The 16,280-nt window shown below is 37.3% G+C and overlaps 1 protein-coding gene across 1 annotated transcript; it reads right to left on the reverse strand.

Moving 5' to 3' along the window:
- Window positions 1-278: 278 nt before the first annotated feature.
- LOC131461108 (serine/threonine-protein phosphatase 6 regulatory ankyrin repeat subunit C-like) lies at window positions 279-15,993 on the reverse strand. Its single transcript, XM_058632108.1, has 28 exons — window positions 15,845-15,993; window positions 14,223-14,306; window positions 13,835-13,913; window positions 13,659-13,729; window positions 13,374-13,574; window positions 13,044-13,131; window positions 12,478-12,620; window positions 11,916-12,128; window positions 11,389-11,467; window positions 11,101-11,215; window positions 10,125-10,207; window positions 9,926-10,031; window positions 8,846-8,914; window positions 8,627-8,767; window positions 8,429-8,485; window positions 8,029-8,140; window positions 7,872-7,943; window positions 7,553-7,754; window positions 7,348-7,435; window positions 6,762-6,879; window positions 6,160-6,379; window positions 5,227-5,314; window positions 4,926-5,009; window positions 4,571-4,716; window positions 3,705-3,787; window positions 3,202-3,284; window positions 2,506-2,597; window positions 279-2,035 (listed from the first exon to the last, which is right to left on the reverse strand). Exons 1-28 carry the CDS (start codon window positions 15,869-15,871, stop codon window positions 1,860-1,862), a joined length of 3,120 nt encoding a protein of 1,039 aa, XP_058488091.1. The 5' UTR covers window positions 15,872-15,993; the 3' UTR covers window positions 279-1,859.
- Between the last annotated feature and the right edge of the window lie 287 nt (window positions 15,994-16,280).

Below are 16,280 nucleotides of genomic sequence, written 5' to 3' on the forward strand. Positions count from 1 at the left end.
ATCATTTTGATAAATATTATATCATCATAACAATGCAAAGAGTTGCATAAATTCTACAATTTATTTAATCTGTACACCGTTTTAGTCTTCGGGTTATAGTTAGTGTCCTTATTGTTATTTCTGTTTTTAATCACGATTTGAATTCAATTTAGGACACAAAGCCTGTATTAAGTAAAAAAAATATTTTTTAAAAAGGCACTGAACAACAAGGGCTGATGGACACAATGTCAAAGTGGAGGTGCATTGTGTGTGCACAGACAACTCAAATGGAGAATAAAAAGCTTTATATAGGAGCAAGTTTATTTATTTTTTCTTAATATGAATGCCATCCACAACTAAACCATACAGCAGTCAAGTTGCACTCTGAAATCTTAGAAATATGTTAGGGAAGACAAACAGTTTGCTCAGTGAAAAGCTGAAACGGAGAAATTCCTGAAAACAAACATTTACTCTAAAGATTCAAGTGAAGGTGTAAAACTGCCCTTTGTCCCAGTACTTTAATCCAAATAAAACAAGGAAGGACACACTCAACGAATAGTGCTCTACTGTATTATAGAATAATTGCATAAACGTTAGGAGGATACGCTTCACTTAAATGTAAACTTTTATCTCAGAGTGCAAATTCAAAAAGTTTATCATTAAATGCACAACTCAATTTATAAAACCTTTATCTTTACAGAGGCAGCAAATGTGTGTTCCTGTACAAGGTTACTAAGCCAAAAATAAAGTGAAAAGAACCAAAGAAAAATGTATTAGCACTGCTAATTTTTCTTGGTTGAGATTTCAGTTAGTGTCAGCTAGTGTTGAAAGAAATGAGTCATCAAGACAAGGAAAAATGAAAAGATAATTAGCTGTCATTTCTCAAAAATGAGGGAGTCACTGTAAATCAATACAAATATCTGTGTTTTAGTATCAGGAAACAAGCAATTTGACAATTCTTACAATATGCACTTAATTTGAAAAAAAGAGAATAAAACAAAAAAATCAGTCCTGCTTTATACTTGTTATGCAACATCCAGCTCCAGATGTGCTTTTTATTGCACCAGCTGTACAGTACACACTGACCTGAGGTTCATTCTCAATAATTTGGGTATTTCAAGGTTATACAAAAGATTGACTTCATTTTAAGAATAATATATACACTAGACTCAGTAAACTATATATTTTTTTAAACTGTAAGATGTTTATGACTCTTATCATTACTGAAATGAGACATAAGTCATGATAATATTAGAATAATACAGTTATTATTACCAGTCTTCTACACTCTGGAAAGAATAAGAAAATAGAATCTTAATAATTGCATGGAAAGTTAATAGCACCTGCTGGATTAGATATTTTTGAAAACAAGTATATTACGAAGCAATGCATAATAAGTAATAGCTCTTGAGTCGGCTCTGTATGAGAGTGGAGTTTTCAGGCTTTGGTGGTTAAGGAGGTAAGAAATGAAGGCAATACTGACAGTGGCTGTGGTTCAGGTAGACAGGCTCGTATTCTGTGCTCATGTTAAAACCTCCATTCATTTCTAAAGGTTAGTGCTTCATTTAAATAACATATTTATGCCCTAAACTCAAGTAAAATATTAAAAGACAACATAAGAGGTCTGCTATTATTAGTACTATGTAAGACTAGATTTTTAGAGAGGGAGACTATTCTACCGGTGCATGAGCACACAGTCTATGTGCAGCTACATGTGACACAAAAGTAAAAATGTCATGATGTGTGAAAGAAAAAGCTAAACATGACCACACTTGTTCATAAAGACTTGCATGTTGTGGTTTCATGTGGGTGATTTTAGGCTACACATGGTTAAGATTTCACTCAGTCTCACACCCGTGCTGGCGCATCTAGTCTTAAGCTTAGGCGTGACAAAGGTTTCCATTGGAAATCCCACAGTTCTTCAGGATGGGGTTGAAGAGGGAGGCCGTGCCACCGCCGGCCTCACTGGGAGAGAAAGGCTTCATGGTGGAGAGGATCAGGGCCAGACAGTCGGCCACATTCTTGTTTGGGGCACAGGCCAGAGCTGGTGTGTGGCCTGCAGGGTGTCAAAAGGAAAAATAATATTAATTTTATTTATTTATAGAGTTTTTTTTGATAGGGACAAACATATAGCCATCTATATGTATAGCTATCTATTGCTAGTTCCCAACTTTGGACCCTAGTTAGGCCTTTGTAAGATTTCAATAAAAGGAGGACAAAAAAACCACAAAATGTCTCAATTGAGGTTATGATATACAATTATGATATATAATGACAATAAAATTTGATATAAAAGCTGGCATGTGTACGATATCAATGTTACATATTATATAGTTACAGTACACAGATATAGAACATTGTGTAACATTTTTATTATATAATTTATAATCTTTCATTTTATTGCAGTTGGTAGTGTGTTCCACATTTGTGAGCCTTTTATAGAAAAGGCTGACTGCCCCAAGGTCAAGGACACTGTTTTTACAGGAAAATGTACTTTAGCACAGAAAAATATTTTTTTCCTCTCACCTTCCTCATCTACAGCCATGACTGCTGCTCCTCTGCTCAGTAACACCTGCACTACAGTCGCCAGGCCTTTCCGTGCTGCAATGTGAAGAGGCCTATACAAAAACATCCCACAGGTCTGGTTACACTGAGTTAATCCTTAGCGGAAACCAACCATCTTATAAGGTAAAGGAAAAGTAAAGGTTAAAGGAGGCAGTAATTCAACAACTACCATAAAATACCAAATAACTATCTTTAAGCTTTCACAAGCAATGTTACTGAGGCCAGTGACACACAAGTCAATATTGTAAACATATAAAACTTTGTTCTCATCTACAAAACAATGAAACACTATTCATCAAACCCAAAACAATGCATTTCATCATCTACACTACATTTGACAAAGAGATCAGAAAATCAAACAAATGAGACCAAATGTTTGTGGCACATTTGCTGATCAGCATTGCTGTATTAACTTCATCAGCCTTTATTAACTTTTGATATATTTTTTAATCATACATTCGTAATCAAAACATCTATGGTACCCATACGATCATTTTATCCAGACAGTTTAAGCTGAGCTGCACTTGGTCATATTTGCCCATTGAATATATTTTTATTTCCTGGCTTCAGGAGGGAACCAGTAGACTACATAAAATTACAAAAAAAAGAATTAGTATTCGTTGAATTTTGAATGCGCAAATTCCAACAACAACTCACATTTGGAGAGCGCTGTTAGTTGCATTTATGAGCGAAGAGTCGCTGATCTCACCAAGGATCAACAGAGCACACATCTCATGACCCTGCAAAATACACAAACACATTGAAAACAGTAAGAATGAGCTTCAATAAGATTGCATTAACTACGTAGATGCAACTGCAAAAACATTTGGCTGAAAATGTAATCAAATCTTTCATTTATTTTAAATTCCATTAAACTGCTACTGAGCCAATGCATTATTCAATTTTTTTTAATTTTACTTATTGAACATGTTTTAACTGTAATCTTATGATTGTAAAGTATTATGTAACTGTTTTGACAAATGCTTCAAGTTTTTAAAAAGTATTTATTATTAATATATTTATTAAATAACATGAATTGATTACACTTTAACCACGTTTACAGCAGATATGTCCTTATTTATTAAGAAGGTGATCATAATTATTTTGCCCCTGCATGCATACAGTACATGCACGTGTTTGTGTGTGAGTGTTTGTGAGACCTTGCTACAGGCTAAGTGAAGGGCTGTGTTATTATTGACATCCACCAGGGTCAGATCGGGCTTCGCATTGTGCAGCAAGAATTCTGTAAAGGCAGAAAATAAAATAAGAAAAAAATCTTTCACAAACAAACAGTGTTTAGGTTTGAAGTATTTGCCTGATGCTTTCATGGTGAGTGATTTAATTTTTAGTATAACAGGGAAAAATTATTATGCATGTATTTGAATATAAAAGGAAATCATCAGCAAGGACTGTGAGGATCAGGACGAGGAGCAACGGATAAATGGAGACTTTTCGGAACAGTTTGGTTTGGTACAGTACAGTATGTATTTTTTGCATATCTATTAGGAATAGTACCAAAATAACCAGCCCCCAGTTCCATTCATGGGCACCCTTCCCTTGGGGTACCAGAGTAAAATTCAATTGTATGGTCAGGGTGGAACTAGACCGACTCCACCCACGACAGTCAGCTGATTGGGCGACAGAAAACCGTCACTCCCTTGCAATCGGTGTAAATATCCCATGGAAGTCGAGACAAACACCCGCAGCCTATTCTCGTACAAAGCTTGGCGTCATGTTGAAAGAAACAACCACAAACCAGGCAGGAAAAAAAGAGCTGCTGAATGTCCTCCACACCCCGCCTACCAAGTAAAGGCACTGTTCTCAGTCAAAACCCAAGCCTGACCCAGGGCTTTACCATTCCAAACCATACCATACTGTAGAAAACCCAGCATTAGAGGATCTTTTGCAGGATCATCATCATGAAGTTTTATCCTCACACTGACCTGTTAGTTGTCTTGATGTGATTTAACATTAATACCAAGTCACACACTTTAACAGGATGACATCAAGTATTTCTGTTACTTACCCACAGCCGAAGTCTGTCCACGGTCAGCAGCAATCATCAGAGCAGTGTAGCCACTGTGGTCCACAGCGTTTACCTCTGCTCCCTGGGCCAGGACCACCTGCAGCCCAGCAACATTTCCTGAATAGGCAGCTGCATGCAGAGGTGTCCTGTAGTAACAAAACAACCAATAAATACACGGTAAACACACACATTTAATTTGTGTGTATTAATTAAAAATAAAAACACTGATTTTATGTTCATTTCAAGCCAAACATTACACTGCAACCATCATCATCTGTACATAGAGTACATCGACTGATTCATAACAACAGTGCTGCAGTAAACATGTTAGATCTCAGCTCAGAGCAGAACCCACCTTCCTTTGGCATCACTAATGTGGACAGTTTGAGGTCCATTTGTCTTCACTAGAAGTTCAGCAGCAACTTCATGTCCGTTAACTCTGCAGAGGAAGAACAATTATGTTTTAAAAGCAGCATTTTGTTTGTCGTCTGTTTAGATTTTCATCCATTCAGGTCATAGTTCTCCAAACATCACTGAGACAACATGAACAGGACTTGTACATTATTATAAAATATACAGATATATGTTATGTATATTCTTTTTAATATCAAATGAACTAGTCTATGATGAGTCTTTACATGTATTATGATACTCACAGAGCACAGTGCAACGGCGTGAACAGGTTTCTCTCCTGGTTGCATAAACGTTTGTTTTCAAGTAAAATGTGTAAACATCCTTCGTGTCCTATAGAAAACAGGAAACAAACGTGTTTAACAAAACAACCAAGTGATAAAAATAAGAGACTAAAATGCTGCTATAGATAGATGGTACACTGTGATGCGCTTGCCCTAAGATTGTGGTAGCCATTTTAAAAAAGGCTTTTTTATTTTTGTTTTTGTTTTTAATGTATCTATGTCCAAATAGGGTTGGGAATCATTTGAATTGTATCCATTCTGGTTTGATTCTGATTCTTCTCACCAATTCCAGTTCCAGTATAGTTTAATGGAATATGTGACTGAACTGAAGTTCATTCAGTGCCAAAAATATACTTGCATGTAGATGCAAACAACTAGGGCTGCAACTGTCGATTATTTTCATAATCGCCTAATGTGTCAATTATTTTCTTAATTAAGTGAGTACTTGTTTGGTTGATAAAATGTCAAACGTTGTTTCCCAAACCTCGAAATGATCATATTCTCAAGTGTGTTGTTTTGTCCACAAATTAAAATGACTGGTTTTAAAAATGTATTTGTTATATGGGGCAAAGAAACCAGAAAATATTAAAATTAAGAAGCTGAACAATCAGAAAGCTTGTTTTAATTATTAAAAAAAAACATTCAAACTGATTAATCGATTATCAAATAATAGTTGCAGCCCTACAAACAACTAACTCAACAGTTCTATTAAAGAAAGATTTGCCAATACACATCTTTTGTTACACAGAATCTAAATGAATCTTTTTCTCATGGGTACCCAATTCCTGGCATATGGCATCAGATTCTACTTCGGTTCCAATTCTTGATTCCCAGTTTTACATGCAATTATAATCTGTGAACCACAGGGAAAAAAATTCTTGCTAGATGTCCCACCGTGGTAGGCAGCCCAGTGTGTGGGTGTGTAGCCTCTGTGGTCTAGCATGGAGTCCAGAGGGTCAGCTTTCACAGCAGCTTTGAGCAAACTGCGGAGTAGCTCGGTGTGACCACAGGAGGCTGCGAGGTGCAGCGGGGTCCTTCCCTGAGAGTCTCGGCACAGAGCGGAAGCCTTGTGTTCCAACAGAGCAGATACACAGTCCTCACTGTCCAACATGGTCTGAAGAGAGGGAAACAAGAGAATGTATGATGTGAGGGGACGAAAAGCATCTGTAACTTCATCCCCACTACAATCAGACTGTAGAACACCAGCACTGTGTTATAATCCTGCAGAAATGTGTTACACTGTCAAATACATACTTTTGCACTACTACAATTCACCTGTTATTACTTCTGTTTCTATACTTGCAATGGTACTTTTATATTATATATTTGTCTCATTGTAACAAGTGAATTTCCCCAGTGTGTGATCAGTAAAGTAAGATCTAATCTGATCTAATCTAAAAAATCTAAATGCTGTATTGACATACCCATTTACACATATAAAAGTGACAGGATACACTTGCATGCACACACACACACACACACACACTCATACATACAGCTCTGTGTAACGCAGTGAAGCCCTTTTTGTCTGCAGCATCAGCGTTCGCTCCTTTCTCCAACAGGATGTGGACACAGTCGATGTGACGTCCCAGAGCTGCCAGCATGAGAGCCGTCCTGCAAACAAATCAAAACAAAGGCTTCACTGTTGTGAGGATTAAAATGTTTAATTCCCTGATCATATCAGAAAAACATTGTCTTAGGTTTGTAGATCAACAAGACCGCAATGAATACAATGTGAGGGAAAATGTGTTTGTTTGGTCACAGTCACCATGTTGTAAATGTTCTTGTATACACCCAAATGTCACAGTAATAAACACACTGACATCATGTTTTATGCTTGAATATCAATTATGTTTAGCATTTTCTTTAAATATCTAGTAAAAAAAATGTACAGTTTCAATCTCAACATTCATTTCTGTAATGTCTAATACTAATACCACTACTCTGCGGTGTGGCCTTAATTTAGACAACCTACTGAAAATGTCAATTGATGGCCGGTTGTGTAAAATACTACTAAGCATGTCAGAATGTGAAAGATAAAAGAAGAAAATAACATAGCATTTAAAAAAAGGATTGACTCACTGTCCCTGTGTATCCGCACAGTCAATGATGTCAGCACTTTGTTCCCTATTGACCAGTAAAAGCAGACAGTCCATCTGGCCCTCAGCAGCTGCTCATGGGGGAAGAAAATATTTATTATGAATGATTTCCTTGTGTATAAAATAAAGTTCTATCATAGTGTAATTTTCAGTTTAATAACAAAAACCCGACTTCATCATAAACACACCTGCAGCATGGAGAGCCGTCCACTTGCGCTTGTGCTCCCTCAGTGTGTAAGAGGCTTGATGTGTTAGCAGCACCTCCACACACGGGGCAAATCCTCTCCGAGCAGCCAGGTGGAGGGCAGTTCGGCCTTCAATGTCCCGCACATCCAGACTCACTAATGTCTCACACAGCAAATGCAGCGCCGCCTGGTGACCATAATATGCCTACAGTGGAAAAATGCACTTCAATTTCGGAGTCACAGCCTGTGTATGTATGACGCCTGTTCCATGTTGCATACATTATATATATTACGGCATAAACAGTTAAGTACTTTGACTCACAGCTAAGTGCAACGGACTGACTGGAATGTTACTTTCAGCTTCTTCGAGACAGTTGAACGAAATCTCCAGGAGCTGCAAGAGTCAGAGGAGAAACAATAAAAAACTTTTTTGTGACAAAATTAAAATTAAAAGCATTAAAATAAAGACTGGTACTGACCAGTTCCAGGTGCTGTTTGTTCCCATATGCAGCTGCATAGTGAACGGCACTGTAACCCTTACTGTTCTTCACAATCGGATTTGCTCCATTATCAAGTAAGAAGTCTAAACACCTGAACACACACAGACAAAAAAGATTAGGAATCCTGTTTGTTTTAGTATCCTTTCCATTATTGTTGCTTTGTGTTCCCAAATTTGTTTTTGAACATCAAGAATTAAAGCCAACTTCTTTGCAAATATTTAAAGAAAATTGGACAGCTAGTTGGACATTTGATGATTTACCTGATTTATGATTTTGACATGTAGTTAACTTTACTTTAAAAGTAACTTCACACTTAAAAGCAAAAAAAAAAGCTTCAAGGTAATCTACTTTGTGTATGTGTCAACAAAATGTGACTCACAGTGAGGCCTCTTGTTCCTTTTCCAAACTGTAGTCAACCTCAGAGTTTGGGTTTCCACTGTGGAAAGAAAGGAAACGTAAGTATACATGTGGCTTGAATGAGGTCAGCGATTACCAACAGAACTGTTCACAGGATGCTACCATTTTTTTATTTCCAAGTTATGAAATAAGAGACATTGAATTAAGTGTGCTCTCTTACCCACAGAAGGTGTGTGAAGCAGCAGTGTAGTGCAGAGGACTGCAGCCCATCAGGTCCAGCTCATTGACCTCTGCTCCAGCTCTGACCAGGGAAATGGTGCATTGGCTGTTCCCATTGGCTGCAGCATAGTGCAGAGGAGATCTGCGCAATACAGCAGAGGACAGCTGTGATATCAGGTAACAGTGAGGTGCAGTTACAACCTTAGCGCCAGCTATTTACCTTCCCAAATTATCTTTTATGTCCAGTTCAGCGCCACCATTTATGATCAAGTTGAGGCAGTCGACATTTCTGTCACATAAGAGGGAAAACAGAGTTAGACGTAGATTAGGATTTAGAGACAAATATTTCAGATCTGTGAGAGACCACTGTCATTTGTGCAAAAATATTTAGTCATGTAAAATAAAAAAAATTTCTGCAGCACACCAAAACTTTAAATCACAACTCAAGAAGACAGGATCATGCATTTCCATATATTACATTTAACTGAACAATTGAATTATCTGTTACATGTCTAAGGTATAATGACAGCATCCTTATATTTGCAAAGCATTCTTTCAAAATTAATCATAAATATTTTATAGTTACTTGAAACTTCATAATTTTAGTTTTTTTTAATGACCTTCTCTCAGCCCAACTGCAGTATCGCAAAGCCCACCAGGGGGCTGTGGTTTACACTTTGGAAATCACTGATCTGGACAGTTCATCTCGAGCTGGGAAATATATATCAGTATTATATCTATAGACGATGTCAGTGTTTCTAATGCACCTATCCATCATTATCTGAAATAAAAGGTAATAACTGTGTAAAACAGATCATAAATAGTGGATCTCAAAAGAAAACTTTTCATGAGCCCAGAGAAAGAACCCGTGCGCAGCTTTATATCCTCATATATCTCGTATATATCGGGATATAGCCCTTAAAATATCTACATATTATTTATAAGTCAGCCTTACTGGCATCATATCAAAACCAGTTTAAATGTGGCTGATCAGTGCAACCCCATGGTGATAGGATAATCCTTTAATCTTATACAGAGATTCTAAGTAGATGGATTAAACTAAATTGGGACATCTCCTCTTAAAATAAAGTAGAGACTAATCCAAGTGGGAGGTGGTGCTGGGAAAAATAATTCTCGACCTGAAAGTTTTGCTGTAAATGAATTTTCTTTAGAAAGAATTTTGTGTGTTGATATTTCCTGTTACTCCCCTTAAACATTGTTTTTACTTTCCCCTGAAAATCTATGTGGATATAAACTGTTTCAACGTTTTGTTTAAGTGTGTGGTTGTTTGATCACTCACCCTCCAGAAGCAGCCGCATGCAGACAGGTCCTCCCGAAATCATCCAGGACGTTTACATCAATCCCGACTGATGATATTTGAGATGACATGATGTGGTAAAACTGACCTGAACAACAGAAAACAGCACAAGGTGAGTAAACAGTTGAAAAGCAACAAGGATGAGAAATTAAATTAGAGGCTGACTCAAACAGATTCTCACCATTAGACAGTAACTTTCGACAACAGTCTGGATATCCATAGAGCGCTGCTAAATGTAGTGGAAGCATCCCATGAATGCCCTGTCTTTATAGATTAGAGTGGAAAAACACAACATTAAAGAATCTCTTCCAATAACTGAATCTGAAGGTGAACATGTGTGTTTCTGTTGGACTGGGTAATACAGATATTTACTAACGTTATGTTGGTCCCTATCATAATATATTAAAATAAGTTGTTGTTTGTGATAGATCACCTCTTGAATGTGCAAGTATTTGTGTCAATATACAACTGATCCGTACCTTCCTACTTTTTTTTTTGATGGGCAAGACCTTTTTGAGCTGGTATGATGTCAGGCTCTTTATGTAGCTGGAGTAGCAATCATCATCTGGCCTTAACACCCCACAGTAGTTTAAGGCCAAAGTGCCAGCCAAAGCCTTTATTGGGCCTTGAGCCCAGCTCAGACTATTATTGATAGAACTGTAACACTATAAACTGCATTAATTATAGTTGTGTTATTTACACCAAACCAGTGTCACTCCTGTTCTTTTAACCTTAGAGGGCAGTAAAATCACTACAGTGACCTAGTATTAATATGCACTTTCATATTCAAAGTAAAGCACTGAGTGTGGTGATACTTAACTTGAATTAAACCAGTTTAATGACTTTGGATTTTAAAACTTCAGCTCCAAAATAAAACCAAATAAATTAAGCTCAACATTATTCAGATATACATCTAAAGATATCTAGATTTCTTTGTTAAAATGTTTTTCTTCACACACTACTGGGGGCCCCCTCATCACCAGGGGTTCACCCTGGGGGCCGGCTGTGGGTTTACCATTCCAAACTGTACCATGGAGAACTAAATTTCACTGTACCACTTGATGGAAATACAGCTTTCTTGGTCAGAATGAAAACACGCCTTGAAAGACAAGCACCATTAGACAGACAATCTGGATTCATGAGATGGAGACCAGTACCTGGACTTCTCAGCTCCGTTTGTTAGCAGAGTGCTGATCAACAGCTCCTGACCATATCTAGCAGCAACATGAAGAGGAGTGCTTCCATACACATCCACACAGTCGATCTCCCCACCTGTGTACAAAGGTAGAAGGAAACATAGCTTTGATAAGATAAAATATGTGAGATGAGGACATGAGCTCTGATGTTTTAAGTCGGATTGCATTGTGAAGATCATTTTACAATTGGTCATCATGTGCTTTGATCAGGATGCTGTGTAAATATTTCCAAGCAACATTTAATGTTACCATTTTGGATCAGAATCTGGGAGCCTGTAAAGCGTCCATGCATGGCAGCCATATGCAAAGGGATCTTCCCCTCAATATTCTGTTCAACAGAGAAAACAAAATCATGTTTTGTGTAAACAAGGGCAAACATCATCATCATTTTTTAATTATTCAGTCTCATTGAGATTAAACATCTGTTATATGAGAGGGGCCTCAACTAAACATTTAATCCTCCAAGGTTAGAATGTGTGTGGTACATAGGAGAGAAAATGTCAGCCTTATAGTTTGGTAATTATCAGATCTAATTAAAAAAAAAACTGAATATCAAAATACTTTGCATTACTGTAACTTTATCTCCTTATTACCACACTATTACAATTGCTATTACCAAGCCTATTATTACCATGTTACAAAAACTGTATTAATAGATAGCCCCTTGAGCTGAACCATCTAATTTTCAAGGGGTTCCACCATGTTGTCACTGTACTGTAGTGTAAAGTCTCCCCCATCACTTTCATCTACATCAGGTCTTTTCAAATTCACTTCACCTGCAGGTTGACATCAGCCCCATTGTTGATCAGCAGCTCGAGACACAGCACCCCGCAGGAGGAGGCAGCAGCCAGATGCAGCGGCGTGTTGCCCTGGTGGTTGGGCTGATTGATGTTGGCACCGCCATTCACCAGCTCATTGGCCACAGTGTCCTGCCCAGTGTGACAGGCCATGTGGAGCGCAGAGTTTCCGAAAGTGTTGAGATCGTCAATCTGAGAGTCGGAGGAGAAAAATATACGATGACCAGCTCTAAAGCATTGTTTGTTTGTTGATGAATATTAGGCAGACATTAAGAAAAGGCCAAATGCGTTCAGAAAGGAGAGATTTTACTTCTTTAAAGACAAGTACATTATTATTTTGGGTTATATTCAGCTGAATATTGTCTTTAAAGCCAAGACCATTCCCAGAGAAAAACTCTCTGAAACAACGTCAGGCACATGTACAGTAAATCTATCTAAATCTATGCAAATCCTGTGCACAATGTACAGTAAAAAAAAAAGACAGCTACAATAATTGATTACAATGGAAAATTATGTCAGTTTTGTTTCCACTCCACCTTACCTCCACCCCCAGCCTCAACAGATATCTGACCATGTCTAACTGTCCACTGGCTGCTGCTGCATGGAGCGGAGTGTAGCCACGTTTGTCCTTACATGTCATGTCAGCGCTGTGGGACACCAGCAGCTTCATGACATCTGTATGCCCTGAAAGAGGAGTTTATTTAAATTACATACATTTCAGATAAGCTTGCATGCAACAATAGAACCTGTTTACTATGTGTGTCAGTCATAAATAGTTGCCATAGATCAATCATAACAAAGATGTACATAAAAAATGATCACATTAAATGCAATAATGCCATCCTGTCAGAGAAATGTATAAAACAGATTAAATGTGGTAACAGGATGTATGTACTTTCCCCATTACGTCATTGTTTGAAATGTTATTATATTCCACACATTTCTTTGTCTTAAAATGTTTATATACTCCCCAAAGTTAAATGTTAATGTCAATAACTTCTTACTTTCTTAAACAAATCTCTATTCTATCTTAAATGTATGTCGGACATTTATTTAGGGAAAATATTGCCCATACATTTGAGTCTGTAGTGGAGTGACGTTACTAACCTTGGTATGCAGCCCAGTGGATGGCCTGCCTTTCTTTCTTATCTTTGGCACAGACGTTGGCACCTTTGCTCAGGAGCAGGTTAACCATCTGCAAAAACACAACAACAGGCTCAATTAGTGTGTTTCTCACATCATCTCATACAATCTACTACAACCAACTGGACAGCAGATTTATTTTTTTGACAACAGATTACGAGAAGATTTAATGTACAAATTCACCAGAAAGTGCTTCACTTCCCTATAGCAGATTTCTTTTTATAAAAGGAAAACATAAAGTGATGTATTGGTAAAACAATCACATGGGTTACTACGATCAACTTTACAGTTTACCTCTCCATGGCCGCTGTGTGCTGCAAGATGCAGTGGTGTCCTCCCTGACCTGTCACTAACATCCAGGCTGCAAACATGTGGAATCAGAGCTTTAGCACAACCTATAGCCCAGTTTGCAGCTGCCATGTGCAAAGCCGTATGCCAGAACTTGTCGCGTGCATTGACCTCTGCTTTGTGCTTTAGTAGCAGCTCCACGGCTTTCTGGGCGGAAAATATAAAAGTAAAAAGGTGTCAGTAAAACAGTTGATTCTGGATCCTTTTGTGTTTTGACAAAAAGGAACTTACTTCATTTCGTGAGAAAGCTGCTCGATGTAAAGGAGTCAGCAAACCATGGTCCTTCGCGTTGACCTTTGCACCTGTAACACAAGGTGCAAAGGTTTTGTTTTTTTGAGTAAAAACAAAATTGGGTAGTTGCAAAAGGTATCTGATCTGCTTCTTGATACAAAATTATTATTTTCTACCTGAAGAAATAAGGAGGTCCATAATGTGGACATCACCCAAATAAGCAGCAGCATGAAGTGGTGTACTTTGTTCTTGGTCCTGAAACACATCAAATTGTGCTATATTCAACATACTTTTATAACATTTTACCAGAACATTCAGTGTTATATCATTATTTTTCATATATTCAGATTTTTTGGACTCTGCATGGTCACAATAAACATTTGATCAACTTCACAATTTGCAGAGATGTGAACAGAAAGCCTGCTTGCACCACACAATTATCTTAAACATACACAAGTCAATTAACATTCAAAGGAACATTCAAAGCCACAAAACACGAATTTGTACGAGGGTTAACATTTAAAACATATAACTTCTGACTTCACGAAAAAGAGTTCATTTTACCAGTGAATTGACATCTTCGTTGTGGTTCAACAATAACGTCACCTCTTCTGTGTTTCGGCTGAATATAGCTTGGACCAATGGAGACTGGAAGAGAGATGCAAAGCAGAAATTTGTCTAGTTTTAATTTTTAACATATTTTTTGACTAAGTGCTGAATGCAAGAGATTTGTGTTGATGGTATGCCATACACATTTGCACTATGTATATACAAGGGGTGCACGATATTGGACTTCTTGCCAATATCTGATATATCAGGATTGCTTGAGCTGACTTCTGTGGTAAAATTTAAATCATATTTTGCCTACTTATATTGCAGCAGATATAGATATAATTTTTTGTGATCAAGCAAAATAAATAAAAAAAATATATATATATATTTGTAGCATAGAAGTCAACGACGTAGAAGCCTATTTAGCCTACTTTTGTAGTCAGTAGTCCTATTGGAAGATCTTGGTTTGTTTGCCCTTATCCGATCATTTTTAAAGCCAAAATCTGCCAATTTTGAGTGGATAATATCATACATCCCTAGTAGAATACTATGTTTATCCTGAGACCTGAAAACTTAAATGACAAAAAAAAACAGTTGTACAGCTTAATAAAGCAAACTTACACAGCGTAATCATAAATAAATGAGTGAAGACAATGATAACATTGAAACATTTAAATATTGGACAATAAGTATTTCCCCTCACTGTATCAGTCTGTATCAAACTGTTAACAACTTTAAAAACTTGTATAATTTATAAAAATCCCACATGGAATGACAGCACCTCCACTAAATAGACACATCAAACAAAAGACAATTTGCTATGATCTTTGGTGTTTAAACGGAACAGTGTAACAGAAAGTTGGTTTTATATGTTAGCAGCTTCCAATGAGTTAAACTTGCACAACATGTGCAAGTAAAGCTCAAGCATCTCTGAAAAACTCGGTGAAATAGACCTTTTTAAGAGCAGATGTTTTTTTCATGAAATAGGACAAACACAGTTTTCACCAGTAACATGAATTAAAGTTAAACTTCAAGAGTCAGGGTCCTGCCACTGCTCAAGTGTAAGATGGAGTTATATACGGTCACCGCAGCGTTGCTAATGTTTATATCTGTGTTCAAGTGTTACATCAACCTGCTCAGGGACGGCAAATGGAAATTGGCTTATGGCTACTATCTGGTCATCATATGAATGTTCAGTAACTGTCCCTATAATTAAATACATTTGCCAATAAAATCTGCGCAGACTTTACTGCTTCAGTTAAGGACGTTGCGTGAACATTTCATCATGGCCAAATATGCCTGCAATATTTATAGTGAATGTGCAGGTTTCCAGCACAGACAGAAATAAACTGTAGATGGCTGCAGTTTAAAGAGCAGACACTAAATGATGACAGGATCTTGGATGCTTAACAAAATCCAAACATCGAATCACGTATCAACTGATCACGACCATGCAAACCCAAACGTGAGGTCTAATGTTACAGGGCAAAACAAATGTGTGACATTAATAACAAGCCTTGTTACAAACTTTGGTCGACATGTCGCTACCATGACTAGCCAGCTGTTTGCAGCGCCACTGGTCCTGTTAGTTATCTAACGCTAAGCTAGACAAGAGCAAAAGTTGTGTTTACTACCTGGTCCTTGATATTTCTTAACTCCATGACCCAGTTATTTACTCTGGAAGATCCTTCATTGAGGCTGATTTGTTTTGACTGGCTACATGTCCCTCCGCAGCAGACAACAGCTAGTTAGCCTAGCTTTAGCTTAATTAGCTACTAGCTTGGATAGTAGCTGACGTACACACCGCAGCTGTAAGAATATCGCGATAGTCAGATAGTTAACGTGATTTGGTCAGTATTATTTTTAGCCTATATATATATATATATATATATACATATTATACATATTATACATATTATATAGTATAGTATAGTATAGTATAATTACTTTTTGCTACTGTGTCAATTTGAATGTCCTCTTATCCTATGTGCTCATGAACATATTTACAATTATGGTTGACCTAAAAAAAAAAAAAAAACTTCATTAACGCCTCATGAAAACCCAAAAATC

The sequence above is a fragment of the Solea solea genome, chromosome 6 (assembly GCF_958295425.1).
Source record: "Solea solea chromosome 6, fSolSol10.1, whole genome shotgun sequence".
NCBI classification, from domain to species: domain Eukaryota; kingdom Metazoa; phylum Chordata; class Actinopteri; order Pleuronectiformes; family Soleidae; genus Solea; species Solea solea.